Source organism: Manis javanica, chromosome 1 (genome assembly GCF_040802235.1).
Source record: "Manis javanica isolate MJ-LG chromosome 1, MJ_LKY, whole genome shotgun sequence".
Classification (NCBI taxonomy): domain Eukaryota; kingdom Metazoa; phylum Chordata; class Mammalia; order Pholidota; family Manidae; genus Manis; species Manis javanica.
In genome coordinates, this window is record NC_133156.1 from 197,478,965 (window position 1) to 197,498,562 (window position 19,598).

The 19,598-nt window shown below is 41.2% G+C and overlaps 1 protein-coding gene across 11 annotated transcripts in view; it reads right to left on the reverse strand.

Moving 5' to 3' along the window:
• Positions 1-19,507, reverse strand: part of EML6 (EMAP like 6) — a 309,966-nt gene extending 290,459 nt beyond the window's left edge. For 3 of the 11 annotated variants that reach the window (XR_012121243.1, XR_012121246.1, XM_073213154.1), the window contains exons 1-2: positions 19,274-19,503; positions 17,780-18,506 (exon numbers count right to left, since the gene is read on the reverse strand). Coding sequence is in view for 7 of the 11 variants with exons in the window: in XM_073213154.1 (XP_073069255.1) it covers positions 17,780-17,976 (197 nt within the window). In the remaining 4 variants the exon portion in view is untranslated. Of the gene's footprint in view, positions 1-17,779; positions 18,507-19,273 lie in introns of all 11 variants that reach the window. The other 8 variants (XM_073213182.1, XM_073213185.1, XM_073213188.1 and 5 more) reach the window with 4 other exon arrangements.
• Between the last annotated feature and the right edge of the window lie 91 nt (positions 19,508-19,598).

Here is a 19,598-nt window from a genome sequence, read left to right on the forward strand (position 1 = left end):
AGCATTGCTGTACTATCCAGCACAAGAAGCTATGCCAGACTCATCTTGTGTTTTCCCTGCCCCAAGTCTGGAATCAACCATTTTGTAAGGAGTTCTGATCCTTTTTTTGTGGAGAATATATTCAGAAAACAAGTTTTTGGTGCTGCTTGTGTTCCTGCTGTTGATGTGTCATTGCCTGTCAGCCCTCTCAATGGAAAGAGCAAAGGAACTGTGCATGTGTGTGCACATTTATATACACCTATATCTGCATTTCTATGGGAACATCATTTAAAATATGGACTTGAGGCTCAGAGCTAGACCTAAGGAATCAGAATCTTTAGGAGTGGGCTCATAAATCTGTATTTTCAAAAGTTTAGCCAGGTTTTCAAATAGAGGATTGACTTGGGGCGCAATATAGAGGTAGGAAGACCAGTTAGGAGGCTACTCTAACCATCTGCGCAAAAGTTAACAGGGGTATGAACTAGGATGGAAGAAGCAAGATGGACCGGACATGATCCACTGTCCCAGGGCTCACTGGATAATGGAGTTGAAAGAGGGAGGATGTGAAGGGCACTCAATCTTTCCTGCTTGGGTAACTGTCATTGCTGTGGCCTACACACTGCCATTCATATAGTAAGCACTGAACACATGCTTATTTAGCTGAACATCTCACTTTTCTCATACAGATTGTATAAAAATCCAAGTGACATGCTGAGAAGAAAATAATTATAAAAAATGTGAGAACTTATATCTCTTCCATTATATGTTATTATATGGACTAAAAGCTGAGTGTTACTCAAAGCAAGAAAAATGATTTGAGAATTCACTGTCAGCAGGGTAGGCTCACGCCAATGATAAACATGGTCTGGCCAAAGTCATTGTGCTCATGTCTATACAGAATAACAGACTTAGAAGTCTTTTTACCAAGAAGCAATGTCTGTAACTACACCTCTTATTTTCAAAAAAAAAAAAAGAACTAGACTCTGCTAGAGATAAAAGTCATTAAGCTGAGATGACTGCTTATTCTCACTGCAGCATAAAACTCACTGGAGCATGAGCAAAATATAGAAAGGAGATGTAAAAAGGAAAGTAAAACTAAAAGGAAATGACCCTTGGAATTCTAACTGCTATAACAGAAAGTTTAGAACCCAGATAAAAGTATAACCGAGAAAAAAACAACCATTCACAGTGTTTATGTAGGAAAAGCAATGCATCATTGATCTTCTCATTGCTAAATCCACGGGGCCCTTTCCAGACTTACCGTCACACTTCACTGATAACTGCTGAAGGTCTCCTTGACACCCTCTTTGCTCTTGGCCTCCAGGGCACTCCACTACCTGAATTTCCTCCTGCCTGTGACTATTCCCATCCTTCACAGGTACCTCATTCTCTGCTGATCTCCTAAAAGCTGATTTTCCTCAAAGCCCTAACCCTGGCCTTTTCTTTCCAGGTCTCCGGGTTATCTCATCTACTTCTACATGCTCACAGCAACTCGCACAGTTTTCTCCTTAGCAGGAGACCCAGATATGCATATCATCATCACTTGGATGTCCCACAGACATTTCAATCTAAGTGTTCAAAGCTGAACTCATCACCTCCTGACCTTGAACCTGCTCCTCATTTGATTTCAGTGAATGATGACAATCATCCAGTCAACTGACTATGACCGAAACTTGACCATTACCTTACATCTTCCTTCTCCCCCACCATCTATATCCAATCAGCAGGAACCTAGAATCTCCAGAATATATTCATTGCTCTCCTTGCATACTGCCATAATGATCTTACACCAGCATTACTTCAAGTGCCTCCAGACTCTCTTCAACAATCTCTTATCCATACTACAGCATCTAAGGATGCTCCTTCCTCCATAATGTCTTCTCTGACTACCACCCCTTCCCATGAATGGGTTAGGTGTATGTCCTGAGGCTCTCCTATACCTTGGGCTAGTACTGTAGATCTAAACACACTATATCCAGCTGCTCATTTATTTATGAGTTTTGCCCTCACAATGGGAAGTTCCTTGAGATGAGATGCATATTGTTTGCTGTTGGGTTTCCTGTGCCTAATACAGTGTATGATATACAGTGACAGTGGACACCCAACAAATCTTTGTTTTCAGTCATATTTGTTCCTCTAAGCCAGGGGTTCTTAACCCGGAGCCCATGTAACCCTTAATAGAATTCAGGAGGGTTTATGTAATTAGATGGAATAAAAATTACTTTAAAAAATCTTTATTTTAACTAACTTGTAACAGACTTTAGTATTTCCTGCCTTTCAGAACATAAGCAGCAAACAGTAGCAGTACTGGCAGCACCTGTAACCTGGAGACCAACAAAGTCACAGGTATTTTCATATCACATTACAATTACTGCAGATCTCTCAAACAGCATGTATACTCATCACTACTTTGAAATCATGGTAATTATTAAAACTGCTAAACCTTTCATTGTGTGAGTTAATAAAGAAGCACACATAATACATCACAACATATTAAAAGCTTTTTATAACAATGTTTCAAAATAACTGTCTTTATAATCCTATTTATGTATTTTATCTTATGCATTAGGAAGCATCATTCTGGAACAGTGGGAGTATAAGCTGATGTATCCACGTTGGCAAACTACATGACAGCACCTAGCAAAACTGATCACGTGTGCGCCCCATGCCCCAGAAATACCACTTGGACATGGAATTGTATGTGTATGTTCATTTGTAATGAATGTTGATAGCATCCAAAAAAACTAGAAACCATCCAAATACGTATCTTCAGCAGAAAGGATAAATTATGGTATTTCTACACAGTGAAAAATACGGAACTGAGATGAATCATGTAGAAGCACAGATGGATCTCATAAACAGAATTATGGACTGACAGGAGTGAGAAATAAAAGGGTGCACACTGTACTGGTCCTTTCAAAAGCACAACATTAGGCTCAGGCACACTATTCAAAGTCGGGACAGAGGTTGCCCTTGTAGTGGGGGCTGTACCTGTAAGATGGCACAAGGCAGTGTCGGTGGTGCTGTTATGTTGTATTTCTTGATGTCGGGGAGGGTTACAGTGCATTCGGTTTGTGAGAATTTATTCAGCTGTACACTATGATATGTGCACTATTCTGTATCTATATTATACTTAAAAGGGTAAAACAGAACAAACAAACCTATTATTCTCAGCTGGAACCCATAAGCTTCACAGTCTGTCAAAGCGGACCTCCCAAAAAGTCCTTTTCTAAGCAGAAATTTTTCTTAAACCAAAGTCAACACATGTAAGTCATTCATTGATTCAATCAACAAATACTTATTAAGTATCTTCTACACACCAGGCACATTCTGGGCACTGTGGGCAGGGCAGTGAACAAAACAGCCCTGCCCAAATGGAGATTATATTTTAGTGAAGAGAGACAAGGATCAAAATAAGTAACAACTAAGGAGAAAAATAAAACAGGGAAGGTAATACGGAATGTGTTGGGGAGGGGTCTGAATTTTAAGTGCCTTAGTTAGGGAAGGCCTCACTGAGATGACATTGAACAAGGACCTATAAGAGGTGAATAAAGTCATATAGACACCTGGGGGAAGAAGGAGCCAGAGAGAGGGAACAGCAAATGCAAAGGCCCTGGGGCAGAAGAGTGTCTGGCTATTCAAGCAGCAGCTAGGAGCTGGGTGGCTGAAGTGGAGGAAGGCATGGGGAAAAAATAGATTAGATCACAGAGGCAGTAAGAAGCCAATCCCCACAGAGACTTACAGCCATACTAAGGACTTTGGCTTTTATTCTGAGGGCTCTAAGAAGAGAATTGACACAACCTCACTTACGTTGCAAGCAGATCAACTGGCTGCTATGTTGAGAATAGAACGGAAGGACAAGGACAGAAGCAGGATGGAGGCAATGGGTAAAAGGTCTTGAGGAAAGAGCTTGGAATGAGAAGAGGAGAGAACAGATGCCATGAGGAGCACAAACACATATACACACAAACACAGACACGCTGTTATTATTATTGTTGCTGCAGTGTTTATGTAGGACCATTTGACAGCAATATGCAGCCTTCCCTAAATATTCTGCACATCTCTCCAGAACAAGTATTTTCTCTCACATAACTGCATTGCTACAAATTCAGAATATTTAATGCTGACACAATGCTATTCCCTATCATATTCAATTTTATATAGTTCCATTTTCAAATTTCACCTATTGTCCCAATACTAACATTTTTAACAATCCCTTCCCACCCAATCCAGGGGCACAGATTGCATTTAGTTGTATCTCTTAGTCTCATTTAAGTTTCTCAGTCTCTTTTGTCTTTTATGAAAACGACGTTTTTTGCCAAGCATCAGCCAGTTTTGTGTTGCAGAATGCCTCTCAATTTGTATTGGTCTGTTGTTTCATTGTGATTAGCTCAGGCCATGCATTTTTTTTCCAGGAAAACCTGATAAGCTATGTGGAGGAGCCCTTTATGTAAAAGGTGGGCCTCAGGAGAGGAGGCAACAGTCAGGCAGGGAGGTAAGAGAAAACCAGGGACTACAACCTCAAGGACAATAAAGTAAGGATGCTGAGTAGAAGGTGATCAACTGGGAAGAGGTTAAGCTGGATACAGCCCCACTTAGCACAGAGGGAGGGGGTGTGTCGCTGGTGCCCCTTCAGAGAATGATTCCAGTGGCTGACGGAAGTAGAAACCATTATGTTGAGGAGTGAATGCAAGATAAGAACATGGGGGCAGTAAATGGAGACCACTCACAATCACAGCACTTTGATTTTTAAGGATTTTAGAAGGATCGGAGAGATCACATACTCAGCCTGCTCATTTTTAGATAAGGAAACTAAGGCCCGTGTAAGTTGAGCACCATGCCCAAAGTCACACATCTAGTGAGAGCCAGCCCGGTGCTAAACCCCCGGGACCCACACCGTTTTTACAGGGCCATGATTGTGCCACTGAGAAGTTTGCCAGAGAAGGAAAAACGTGTGAGGAGGAATCTTGAAGAAAAGGTCAATATAAATAAAGTAGGAATCCTCTGCCTTCAACGATTTTCCTAAAATGTAAATTGGCCTGGGCTCACCTGTTTAAATCCTCTGACTGATCCCCATAATTTGTGGGATAAGCTGTGTATCTCTCAGCAATCTAGCCCCAGCCCCACTTACCCAGCTTTATCTCCCACAATATCCTCATTCATCTAGTAATATTGGACTACTTATAACTCTCCCTTTAGGACACCCTGCTTTTATGCCACCAAGCCTGTGTACAAGCTCTTCTCTCCTTAGTCTTCCCTCCTTCCCCTATTCCCTCTCCAACTGCCTGCCAAATTTCTAGTCACCCTTCAAAACTCACTTCCACCAGAAAGCCTGTCCTCAAACACCTACTTCTATATCTTTGGGTGAAATTCTTCTGAGCCAAGGAAGACTTAAATTCTGTTAGAGTTGGCTGATGTTACCTTACAATCTCTACAAATATCCCTCTTTCAAATGTTCCATCATATTTTCAAAAGTTGTTGAAGAGGCCCCCACGTTTCCTAAATCTAAAGGGATATAAATCAAGATTTTCCTTATAATACAATCAAAAAATTTTAAGTCATTCAAAAAGTGTGCTCCATTCACTGAAAGACCCATGGATGTATTTCAATAGAAAAACATGTCTTCAGTGGTTTTATTTTCCATCTAGGCCAGGAGATCAGTAGAAGGAGGAAGCCAAATAGAATTTGGTGTCTGACTTAGGAGTAAGCAGTAATTGGTCATCACTGCCATCCACATATTTTTCTAAGAGATTCTCATTCTTGTCTCTAAGTGCTAGCTGAGAATATATTTTCAGGATTTTTTCCTCAGACAGTATATATAGAATGAGTTCTATAGAAATATCATCCCTATTTCACACCTTGCTCTAGCCAAATAATTCAAGATATGAAGAACCAACAAGTAAAAATATTTTAAGTGTTACTATGCACACGACAGGTGCTAGGCACAGGGACACACATGGAACTCTGATCAAGTGGAGAGATGGGTAAGTCAGCCAACACAATACTGTGCAATGACTGTAGAAGGGAGGTAACTTGCACTGTGACCTACTAGATGGGTAGAGAAAGAAGGGCCTGAAGTCTTGAAGGCCTATAGTTTGAGCTGTCAGGTAGGACTTCAGAGGGAGAAGACATTGCATTGAGATTGAAGGAAGAAAAAGACTGTACAAGTTTGAGAAGTGAGGGGTCACTTCTGGCAGGCAAAATGGCATGTGCAAGGATGAGGACATACAGAATAGGATGTTGTGTGCAGGACACTGCAGAGTTTGATGTGGTGGAGGATGCAAGACACAGGGAGGGGCCTTCAAGCTGGGGGTGGAGTCAGGGGCCAGATGGCAACAGGCCTTGGAGACCCTGCTAAATGAGCTTGAACCTAATCCTGCAAGCAATGGGGAGCCTTTGGTAGATTCTTAAGTCTGGTTTTATGAAGATTCATTTTCAATATTGTTTGATGGCTAAGCTCACTAAATCATCCAAGGGTTCACTCATGGAAATACTTCACCAGCTGGTAAATAGCTGCTGCCCCTGAGCCCACCCAGACCATGCTGGCAGAGTGTACCAGCCCCAGAAAACCTCCCGTGAGTGCCATCAGACCACCTCCCTGGAGTCTGCTAGCATCGGACCCCATTCCCACATGCTCCACTCTGCTGGCCACCCCTACCACCAGACCCCAGGGAAAAGAACGTCCTTACTGGCACCCCTATAGACAAATGCTGGCTGTCCACCTAGCCCTCCACGGCTGCAGCCACCAGTCATTGGCCAGCATTCCCCAGAGACACCCTGGCATGCCATCTTATAAGTACAGAAAACTCATAACCACCGATATGTGTATTTAAGCCCTCTTAATATCCCATTCCTTACCTTTCCTTGCCCTCAATTCACTATTTCTCATCATTGTCCTGCTTTTCTCTATCCATCAAGAAATCATTTGCCTCCCTTCTTCTTCTAATCCACCTCCTGTAACAGAGTTGCCATTCATTCCTTCTCAGTAATACCTCCCTTGACAATTTTCCTTAAAGAAGCATCCCTTTGAAACATGATCCCATCCTCCAGGCTACAGTTGATTGGACTGTGTAGGCATCCTGACACATGCTAAGGCAATTAGATTCTCTTTCTAGAAATTTGGAATTAAGACTCAAAAGATTGACTCAATTGGTTTTGTTCAACCAAACTGAATGGTCATGTGTGCTGAGGGGCCAAGACAGATTTTTTTTTCTTTTTCTTTTTCTTTTTTGTGGCTATATGCAAAATGGATCACTGAGTTAAGAAGCCAGTCTGCAGTAATAGAAAATCAAACTACATATTATCCAGAGAGAACAGAACTTTGAATCCCTGTGATGCATGGGAACACTTGCAAGAAAAAGAAATAGGGAAAGACTAGTTGCCTGATAACCATGCAGGGCCTGAGAGGCCAGCCATACTCCTTGTAATTGGGTTTCCAAAGATTCTTTTGTCACCTTATAATCCCTTCCTTGTGTTTCTTTAAAAAAATTTCAGTTTCTTGTAACTGATGATCTGTTACTTAGAAGGTATCCTGTCCTTTGTGTATCTTGTTTTCTTCTTACCCATAAAATCAATTCACAATGAACACAGAAAAAATATTTTAATAACATTATATTAAACAGCAGTTAAACTAAACAGGAATCCTCATGCTTTAAAATAATTCTCAAATGACTTAGAATAATTCTCTGACCAGTTTATTTATGTTATTACCAGTCCAGAAAAGGCTTCTCTCACCTCAGGGATGTACAGCTGGTCTGTGCTTCCCTCTTTCATGCTGATGGGAAAGGGAGTGGCAGAGAACCAGTGGGCGATCCTGGAACCCTCCAACTTCTGGGATGAGGCCATCCAGGTGCCTGCCTCTCATTGGGGGAAGAAAGGAATGAGCTGATAAAGGGGTAGAGGTGAAGAGGCACCCTCTCTGACCACTCCCTCTGCTTTCCATACCACCTCTACCCCTTCAGCAGCCTCAATAGATTTGTCTCCAGAAGCAAGATAGAAGGCTATAAATTCATTTTTAAAAAGCAAGAATCTTTGGGAGTAAACAAAACCAATGTATAGACTGTTGCTGGTCTCTGAACCAGCAGTTACTAACTATGGCACTGGTTTCTCAAAGTGTAAATTGTATATTCTTTAAATATAAAAATCTATATATCTTTCATAGGCTCTAACAGCATCTTTACAAATAGAGGATAGCAACCAAACCCTCAGATTTCTATGCCTTCTAGGTCAATATTCTTAGTGACTGTTTCAACATCTCGGCACCCAAATGTTCAATATCTTCTGTGTGAGAGGAATGTACCCTTCTAGGAGAATTAAAAGGCTGTAGACAACTAAGGCAATTCAATAGGAAAATAATAGTCTTTTCAAGAAACAGTGTTAGGATAACTGAGTATCCACATTCAAAATAATGTAGTGGGACCCCTTACCTCATGTCACATACAAAAATTAACTGAAAATGGCTCATCTACCTGAATGTCAGAGCTAAAACTATAAACTCTTAGAAGAAAACATAGGAGTAAGTCATAATGGCCTTGGATTAGGCAATGGTTTCGTAGATATAACACAAAAAGTATGAAAAAAAAAATTATTTGGACATCATGAAAATTTTTAATTATGTGCTTCAAAGGATACCATCTAAAACGTGAAAAGAACTCACTAAATAAGAGGATATATTTGCAAATAATATGTCAGATAAAAGACATACTCAGAATATATAAAGAACTCTTACAACTCAACAATAAAAAGACAAACCAATTTTAAAATGGGGAAAGGATTTGCATAGACATTTTCTCCAAAAATATACAAATGGCCAATAAATTGAAATGATAAACAAAATGAAAAGATGATCAATATCATTAGTCATTAGGGAAATGTAAATTAAAACCACAATGAGATACCACTTCACACACCTATACTAGGATGGCTGTAACCAAAAAGACAATAACTAGAGTTGACAAGAATATGGAGGAACTGGAACCCTCATACATTGCTGGTGGGATTATAAAATGGTGTGGCTCTTTTAGAAAACAATTTGGTAGTGCTTCAAAAAGTTAAACATAGAGTTACCATATGATTCATCAATTTGACTCCTAAGTATATACTCAAGAAACTAGAAAACAAGAGACAAAGGCTATGGACACAATCTTCCCCTGCCCACAGGGACAGGATTGCCATCTCCTTAACTTGTTCCAACCAGTGCCTACATGATTCTTTCTGGAAAAGAAAGAACACTGGAATAGGTGTCAATGTAATGAAAAGAACTGATTCTGTTAATTTAAGAATTAAATAAATATATGGACCACAAATACACATATTAGTAAAAGTCTGCTTCACTATCTGGCAATATCTTTTGGGTTGAAGAAAACAATGGTCTCTTTAGCTCTGAAACATATCAATGAGGTCCCTAAAATCTTGCAGATAGAGTGGCCTGTGGACCAGCAGCACCAGCCTCACTTGGGAGCTGGTTTAGAAACTCAGAATGTCAGGCCTTACACCAGACTCACTGACACAGTATCTGGATTTTACCAAGTGCTCAGGTGGCTCCTATATACAGTATTTGAGAAAACTGTTCTCAAACATGTCAGTTACTTTTAAGACCAGTCCACACATGACAAACTCAAACCTACAAGAGGAACCTGACTGCTGAAGATGCACAGTCTGCTGGCTAAAGGACGGCTTTCTGTATGGCTCCCGTCTGCTGGAGGAAGAGGCAGCCCCAGAAGCAGAGCCAGTGAGTCAGCCTTCCCAGTGGCTTCCTTTTTCTTTTTTGGTAGCAAAAATGTCACCTACATTGCAAAAGTGTTCAGATCCACATCCTTGTGGGTAGGAGATCCCCCAGGACAGCCTCCACTTAGAGATGCTGCCGTAGAACAGTTGTCACTCACCACAGTATAATCTACACACTGATTATCTATTGGTGATGGGGCCAATGCCATACTTCATGAGAGTACACTCCAATGACATGTTTTTCAAGCAGTGACCCCTTAGATAGTAACCATATTTTCCAAATAAAAACATGGTCATATATTCTGAAGTAATAACAGAGACCCATGGTATGACAAGAACAAGTATAGCCATGACAATAAATGAATGGAATATCTGTGACTGTCCTGGGAAAGCTAGGACATATGGTCCCAACACCCATGAGGCATTTATGACCTGAATGAGAATTATGGTGACCTTGCTTATTTTCTGGGAATCTATACCAGGATTCTGGGTATAGAAAGTTCTTTCCTACTCTCATGCCTTTGCAGGTAACCTCTCCACTGCTGTCACATCTTCACTTCTGCCCCTTCACATCAGTGTAAATGCCATCTCCCTGGAGAGCTGCTCTGGAAACCGTAAGGTAGGTCCCACACCCCTACCCAGCACAGCTCCTGTCTATGATCATTCCCTTCTTATTACTCATCATAATTCACATTCACCCAGTTTTCATGTTCATTGTTGGCCTCCCCACCAGATGGGGGCAAGAACTTGGTCATGTTCACTGATGCATTCTAGATGGGAAATGAGTCTTTGAAGAATAAACAAATGAGAAGGAATAAAATGTAAAATATTAGAGAATAAATCAATCTTAAGTCATTGAACATATACACTATTGTTTATTAATAATAGGAAGATAATTTATGAACAGGCAATAAGCTTTCATCAAAACCTTTCACTACATACTCTTGTCAATGAACACAGTGAGATCCAATGTACGTACCACTAAGTAACTTTTATTAAATATCTTTACCTCTCACAGCTGTACCTGTAAAATGAGAAGAGTATCTCTGAGTTGGGGAAGTAGTGATTTCAATGAGGTGTGTGTGTGTGTGTGTGTGTGTGTGTGTGTGTGTGTCTGGTTCAAAGCAGGCACTCAACTCAGCATGGGTTTGATTCTTTATAGTTCTTCCCGTGTTTCCTTTACTCAAACTTGTCAAGAGACTAAAGAAAATGAAATCACACCTCCAGGCCTTCATGTGAACCTATTTACCCAACACTCCAGGCCCACCATAGCTGTTAGATCCCTCTCTTCAAATTCAACAAATTCAACTGTATGTGTAGCACCAGACTATTTTAGCCATGTTACAACTGAGACTTAAAAAAATTTTAATATCTTTAGCAGATTACTGTTTCAGGTCATTGTTTCAAAGCAGTGATGTTCCTGAAGTTAACTTGAACATGGCTCCATTTCTAGACTGAGTTCTAGCAATTTCCTTCAAATATTCTTAAATATTTGTATATTGAATAAAGCACAAGATTAAGAAACAGAGTTATAAGGAGAAACAAGCTCACCAATTCTGGTTAGAAACAAGGCACAGTGGTAGGAAATACAATGACAGAGAAAAATAAGAGTCTACAAAACATTGAAGCAGTAACTTTGGTCTTTAGAATCATACAAACTTGGGTTCCAATCCCCATGCTACAGTTTGCTAAACCGTGGCCATGGGCGATCTCCTTGGCCTCGCTATGCCTTTGTTTCCTCACCAGTGAACTAAGGCCGGCAACACTACCATCGTCACAGGGTTGTTGAGAGGACAGATGAGATCAATCTGTACACACATTTAGCACTGAGTCTACATTCAGGAAATGTCGGTGATGGTTATTAAATTCATTCTCAGCCTCAAGGATCTTATATACATTTATAAAGGAAAATATTCAAAATGGAAGAATGACTGACACTAAATGGTACATATCAAGTAAGCAGCATTGACCACAAAAGATGCAAAACTTTAGGAGTGCAAGGAACTCCTTCATCTAGGGATGGTAGAAAGTCTCATGGGAGAGGGGAGACTGAAGCAGATAGGGCCCTGCAGGATGGGATACAAAGAGGGTCCCTGTAGTGGGCAATTACTATTTGCCAAATGTTGTGGGGCACCTGTATAAAATCTCCACAAGCTACAAGATAGATACCTCTAAGCCCCGTTTTATAGATAAGAGGCTGTTTTACTGAAGATAGGTGAGTCTCAGAGAGGTGTAGTAATTTCCACAAATCCCCAACTGGTGGTAGTTCTAAGTTCAAAATCCTATGTCTGATTTCAAAGTCCATGCTCCCACCACTGCACCACTGAGTACAGGGGGAGAAGGGGAAGGGGGGCATAAGTCATTCCAGCATGAGACAGGAAATAACAGAGTAATCTTACTGTATGGCAAGTAGGAGGCAAATAATTTATGATTTGTCTTTTTAAAAAGGGAAATAATGGTAAAAAGGTGGGTTAGGGCCAGAGTGAACGGTAAGATTGGGAAGTTGAACTTCAGCCAGTGGATAATGAGGAATCATTGTTTTATTTTTGGTGTGTGTGTGTGTTTAATTAAATACTACTACTACTACTAAAAGCATAAGAACACCAACTAAGGGCCAGGCCCCATGCTAAACCATTTGCATACATCATTGCTAATAGTTACAATTCTGCAATTTAGGTATTGTTACACCCATTTCGCACATACACAAGGCCCTGAGAGGTCAAGCTACTCACTCTCATGGGCCTAGTAAATGACACAGTTCAGTTCTTAGCCGAGTGTGTGTGTGTGAGATCAAAGTCAGTGCCTTTTCCTCTAAAACAGTATTACAGAAAAACCTACCTTCTGAAAGAGAGCCAAAAAAAGGGGGGAACAGAAAAATGAAAACAGGGAACTAGTTAGAAACAATGCAGGGATCCAGAGTGAGGAGATGAATCTCCCAACTGAAGTCACTGTGAAAATGGAAGGGAGGTGACAGAGAACAAACGTGTTTGTGACCTTTTCTTTCGTTTGTTCCATTTCTGTGTTATAATCTGCTACTCAGAGTAGAAAACAAGTTAGTAATTAATCCAGTCTCTATTATTGTCCTTGCCTTCAAGCCCCAAGTTGAGACTTGTTGTTAGCTTGACAGCAAACACTGCTATAAGCATTTACTTGTCCTGTCATAATGCTATCAGGGATAAAATATGGCATCATCTTCTAATCTGTTTCTGTATTGAAGGGTAATCATTCCAGAGAATAAAACTAAGACTCCACATCCAATAAATCACACTACACTACACTTCACATATTAACATTTTTAAAAATCTGACTTAAACACATAGTCAAATCAAGAGGACATGTGTGAGCTCTAATGAGCTGTGCCAAATCCTACATTATTAAAATTCATCGTTATCTCAGAGACCACAAGCTTTTATAAAATGGAAAGTGGTACCAATATATTTTTGGACTACTTTCTAATTAATATTCTGGTGAAAATAGCACAGTAAGTAAGCAGTAAGAATTATATGCACTATGAACATATCTTTCAAACTAATGTAGAAGATAAATGGGCAATTACTTACATTATCTTATTAGAAGTTTTAATATTCACTCAATTATTCCAAAAAAGCAAAATATTTTTCCACTAAAACCCTAGCTATAGTCTTCCTCATTCAATGACAAACTTCAATATTTTAAGTGGAAAGTCAGTAGTATAACTGGGAAATACAGAAATGAGGGGAAGATGAAAGAATGCAATTTTCCTGTCCATATATACAGCTAATATACAAATGATCCCAACACTTTACAATATTAATACCAAACATCTAATATATTTCTGGGAATAAAATTATGAAAGAAATGGCACTTCATAGTCCCAATTACTAAGGATAACAACAAATACGGTTTGTGCACTGCTTTCACTAGAATAAGAGATTTACATTTATAAGATAAAGCAAAATAACAGCATAAACATTCTAATTTTATAGCTTTTAACTACAGAATGATCTGTAGTTTGTGTTTTTTAACCTTTGGACTATAATTTTATTCCTATGTGTAAAGATATATGTGGATATTAAAAACTCAGCTCACCTACACATACTCCATTTTCAAACATAATGGAAAATTTAGCAATAAAGTCCTTTCTCTGAAAACAGGCTTACTACTACATCACTATTCATTATAAAGATAGAACTACCTTAACAAATAGACCAAACTGGATTCAGCAAATTTGCAGGATACAAAATTAATACACAGAAATCTGTTGCATTCCTATATACCAACAACAAACTAGCAGAGAGAGAAGTCAGGAAAACAATTCCATTTATAATTGAATCAAAAAGAATAAAATACCTAGGAATAATCCTAACCAAAGAAGTGAAAGATCTGTATTCTGAAAACTTTAAGACACTCATGAGGAAATTAAAGAAGGCACAAATAAATGGAGCTCTATCCCATGCTCATGGATAAGAAGATTTAATATTGTCAAAACAGCCATTATGCCCAAAGCAATTTACAGATTCAATACAATCCATATCAAAATACCAACAGCATTCTTCAATGAACTAGAACAAATAGTTCTAAAATTCATATGGTGCCACTAAAGACCCCTAATAGACAAAGTAATCCTGAGAAAGAAGAGCAAAGCTGGGAGGATTATGCTCCCTGACTTCAAGCTCTACTACAAAGCCACAGTAATCAAGATGATTTGGTACTGGCACAAGCATAGGTCCACAGATCAATGGAACAGAATAGAGAGCCCAGGTATAAACCCACACATATATTGTCAATTAGTACATGATAAAGGAGCCATGGATATACAATGGGGAAAAGAGTCTCTTCAGTAACTGATGTTGGGAAACTGGACAGCTACATGTAAGAGAATGAAACTGGATTACTGCCTAACTCCATACATAAAAGTAAACTTGAAATGGATTAAAGATTAAATATAAGATATGAAACTATAAAACTCTTAGAAGAAAACATAGGCAAAATCTCTTGAACATAATATGCATGAGCAACTTTTTTCCCGGACACATCTCCTCAGGCAAGGGAAGGGAAATAAAAAATGAACAAATTGGACTACATCAAACTAAAAAGCTTCTGTACAGCAAAGGACACCATCAGCAGAAGAAAAGACTGTTAGCTGATAAGGGGTTAACATCCAAAATATACAAGGAACTCATATGCCTCAATATCCAAAAAACAAATAACCTGATTAAAAAATGGACAGCAGCTGTGAACAGAGAGTTCTCCAAAAAGAAATACAGATGGCCAACAGGCACAAGAAAAGATGCTCCACATAACTAATCATGAGAGAAATGCAAATCAAAACCACAATGAGGTATCACCTCACACCAGTTAGAATGGCCAAAAGACAAGAAGCAACTAGTGTTGGTGAGGATATGGAGAAAAGGGAACCTTCTTACTCTGTTAGGAATGTAAATTGGTATAGCCAGAGTGGAAAGAAGTATGGAGGTTTCTCAAAAAGCTAAAAATAAAAATATTATACAACCCAGTAATTCCACTTCTAGGAATTTAACCAAAGAAAACAAAATGCCTGATTTAAAAAGATATATGCACCCCCATGCTTATTGCCACATTATTTACAATAGCCAAGAAATGGAAGCAACCTAAGTGTCCATCAATAGATGAATGGATAAAGAAGATGTGCTACATATACACAATGGAATGTTATTTAGCCATAAAAAAGAAAGAAATCCTGACATTTGCAACAACATAGATGGACCTAGACAGTATTATGCTAAGTGAAATAAGCGAGGTGGAGAAAGACAAATACCATGTGATTTCACTTATTTGTGGAATATAAGAACAAAACAAAACAAAATTAACAAAATAGCAATAGACTCACAGACACTGAGAAATGACTGATGGTTACCATGGGGGAGGGGTTGGGGTAGGTGAGTGGGGAAAGTGAGGGAGATAAAAGGGCACAAAAATTCTCAATAATAATAGAAGTTGGTTACAGAGATGGTAGTACAGCATGGGAGAATATAGTCAGTGATTCTGTAACATCTTCCTGTGTTGACAGATAACAACCATACTAGTTGGGGTAAGGATTTAATAATGTGGGGGTAACTGCTGAACCACTGTGCTGTATACACTTGAAACCAATATAAGATTGTGTATCAACTATTGTTCAATAAATAAATAGACAAGAAGCTCAGTGGTCTTATTTTTTTTCCTTTCATCAATTGAGGCTTCCTGCCAGTCCAGTTATGAAAATAATTCTTCACCTTTTCCTCAAATCTGAGTGTTTCTTTAACTATGCCATATATCATCACATCTCCATAGTCCAGCTCCCTATCATAACAACTGTTTACTGCAATTCCACCTCCAGTTTCAACAGGGTATTTAATTTTTTTTCATATTAGAGGAAAAGTTGAGATTAGGGGTTCAAATCCTCAGAGTAGTTCAGTGAACTGTCACATTAATATTACTTAATCCCAGGGAATTTTCTGTTTAATTGCCACTCTCTCCCTTCTCCCAAAGGACTACATCTTATTTTGATGGTGTAATGGAAAGCACTGCATTACAGAATAGCAAAAACATAATCAGTTCAAATTTTTAAACATCTAACCTTTACACAAGTTGCTGTTAATCATTTGCACAATCACAGAAGCAAAATCTCCAGCACAGAACTAGGTAAAGACGCCCTAATCACAACCATTACCATTTGCAGGAGGTTGGGGGGGAGGGTGCCATCTGTGACATAAGGAAAGTTTTATATGTCAGTTCCACCATTCCACCAAATCCTGAGAACAGTAGAGCTCCTAGTACTTAAAATCTCCATCTTCTGGAAGTCAAGATTTTAAAAATATTTATCTTACCGTATTTTCAAATATTAAGTTTTTACTTTCGGCAACAATTTTTCAACTTTAGGGCTCAGGGGAAAAGAAAGATTTCAGAATAAGCACAACACTAAAGGCGGGGGGTGCTAGTCTTTTAAATCATTCTCCCCACAGAGAAATTAGACCATTAACAACACCACTTGACCATTTATTTCATTATGAAAGGCAAACTTACAGCACAAGTGGCAATATTCTGAAAATGTGATGGAAGTTTTTCTTCATCAATGAACACACAAGTTTAGAAGGTACAAATATGGTCTGTCAGTTGTAGTCAATCCTCAGCAAGTGATTTGTCCTGTGAGCTGAGGCTCCCATAACATGGAAATCTTCCTTACCTGCTAAAGGCTGAAAGGGATTCCCTGTGAACAGCATCTGGACCACACCTTGTTTGGTCACACAAGAAGCTGACAAGGGCTGGAAGAAAATGCATCTGATCCAAAGATGAGAGGACAAGCCAAGAATCAAAATATTCCTCTCTCCTATTTAATGGGGAGGGCCCCTAAAATGGCTATTTATCCAATTCTGTTCTATTCAGTCCTGGCCATCCACTACCAGATGTTGGTTATTTCTGTGGGCTGGCCATTAGGATTTGTGGTCCAGCAGGTACCAGCCTTTTATAACCTCAGTGATGTTGTGGAAGCTTCCATTTGGTATATAAATACGCTTTTTGGCATTAAAACACTGCCAAGTGAAATATTAGAGAAAAAACTCCCCACCCACTGCAGAAATTTCCCACTTTCAAAGCATCTGGGATGAAGATTCCAAATTACCTGTAGCAAAATTTCTTTTAAACATTGTTTTTAATGCTCTTGCTTGCTGAGGAACCTATTGAGGAGCCTCCCAAAGATGATACCCACATTTCAGGTCCTATATTTATTTACCTGGTGAGGGAAGGAAGGAGAAGTGTTTGATAGTTACCCAGGATCCTTCCACTTGTAGCAGAATGAACACCAAAAAATCATTAAGACAAGCAACTCCTTAGAGATTTAAAAGCCTTCCGCAGGAATAAAGAAAAAAAGAGATCTCTTCCTCCCCACCGGTACCCCCCTGTTTCTGCCCTGGCCTTAGATTCAGCAGCCCTTCTGTAATTCCATGCGGTTCGAGAGAGAATCCTTTATTCCATGCGGCTCCCGGATCTGACCCCAAGAAAGCCGGTTGGTCATCCTTCTCCCCACCCTTCCAACCTCCACACCTAACCCTCCCTACCGCCCAAGCCACCTCCTTACCTGATAATGTCGTCGTTGTGTCCCAGGAAGAATTTTTGGCTGTGCTCGCGGGTGTTGTAAACCACCCCGACCCCCGCCACAAAGTAGACCACCTCCTTGCCGGCGGTGTAGTACAGGTTGTTGCGGCACTGGTGACCCCGGTACCCGTACACCCACTCCAGCCGGAGCTGGCAGCTGGGAGCTGTCCGATCCGCCATGATAAGCCGACCCCAGCGCCCCCGGTCCCCCTGCGCGCGCTCCGCGGCCCCTGCGCCCCTAGTCTGTCCTCGCCAAGGCTCGGGCTGCGGAGGACCTGCAAGGGCTCAGTGTGCAGCGCCGGGCGCTGATTTCCGCGGCGACGCACAGACACAGCCCAGCGCGCCGGCCACCACCATCATCCGCCGCCGCCGGAGACAAGTCGCCGGTGCGCGGCCGCCAGACCCCGCCGGGCGCCCCGGCTCTCTCTCCCCGGGCGAGGAGTCTTCGCGGGCGCCAGCACCCGCGCGCACGCCTCACTGCACCTGCGGGCTTCGGCCCCCGGGAGAGGTTCTTGGCGGGGTCACCCCGCCTTTTAAATCAGGGATCTGCATATCCAAACACTGATTACCCAGTCTGCTCACTGAAGTTTGCAGTGCGCGGGGGCTTCACAGCAGGCAGCGGGATTTATTCTGTGACAGCTTTGATTTGACAGGGAGCCGGGGTAAGCTTTGCCATCACTATCCTTGGATCCAAAACTGACAGTCTATATCTAGGATGCAAGAGCGAGGAGGAAAGGAACAGAATTTTTTGCATAAGTCACCCAGTCCAAGAAAATGATCCCCAAACTAAACCAAGTTTGTTTTTCTTTTAAAGACAACTATTCCCCCTTCCTCTCCTGTCATCCATCTCCTTAATGATATAAAGTATGTTCTAAATGCTGCCGGCTAGTGGTTGCAGATACGATTTGAAGAACATTTGCTGTTGTACCATTAAGCCAAGGTGCAATGGTCATTTTTTAGATGCGCCAATTAGTTATCGTGTATGTGTTTAAAATTCATACCCTCAGTGAACCCTCTCTTGGCCGAGCAAACCATAAAGAACTTAGCAGCTCTCACTAGTCAGAAACTCCAATTGCAAGTGTCATAAGATTTTTTCTGAATCGGAGAAAACAAGACACTAGTGCAGTTGGAGGCAGGAAAGCGCTACCTACAAATGCTCCCGTTCCAGAAGAATTTAAATAATTAACAAGTGGCAAAAACTGTGTACCTTTCCCCAGGAAAGTGTGCGCTAACTACGGGTCCCCCTCGGGCTCAAAGGTCACGCCTCTACCGCGGGGAGGAGGTGGGGAACGCCCGCGGAACCACTGGAGACTGCAAGTCTCCCACACACACAGACCCCGCATCTGCCGCCGCGGTTCCGAGGGATGTCTGGCCCAGGCACACCCCGGCCCGCGCTCCCTGCCGCCCTGCTGGTATCCTGCACTCCTCCCACATCCAGCCTCGCCTGCGGAGCGTCCTCGCTCTATTGGCCTCTAACCTCTGCTCGGAGCGGGCGCCGGCTGCACGTCCCGGTTCTCGCACGAGCGAGCAAAATCCTCTGCCTGCCCTCCCCTACTCGCCTCCCGCACCCGACAATGGGCTTCGTCACTGGAGCGCCGCGAAAGACAGGTTCTTCTCCAGCGGTGGCTCCGGGGGCGGGGCCACAACACAGCTTTCGACCGGTGGCGGCGGGTTACTAGGCGAGATCGCGGCGCTTAGAAACGGAGACGCCCCAGAGCGGTGGGGCCGCCCCTCCCTCTCCGTCCAAGTTGGCCCTTTCCCGGATGCATCCTGGGAAGTGTAGTCCTCTCAACGCCGGCTCG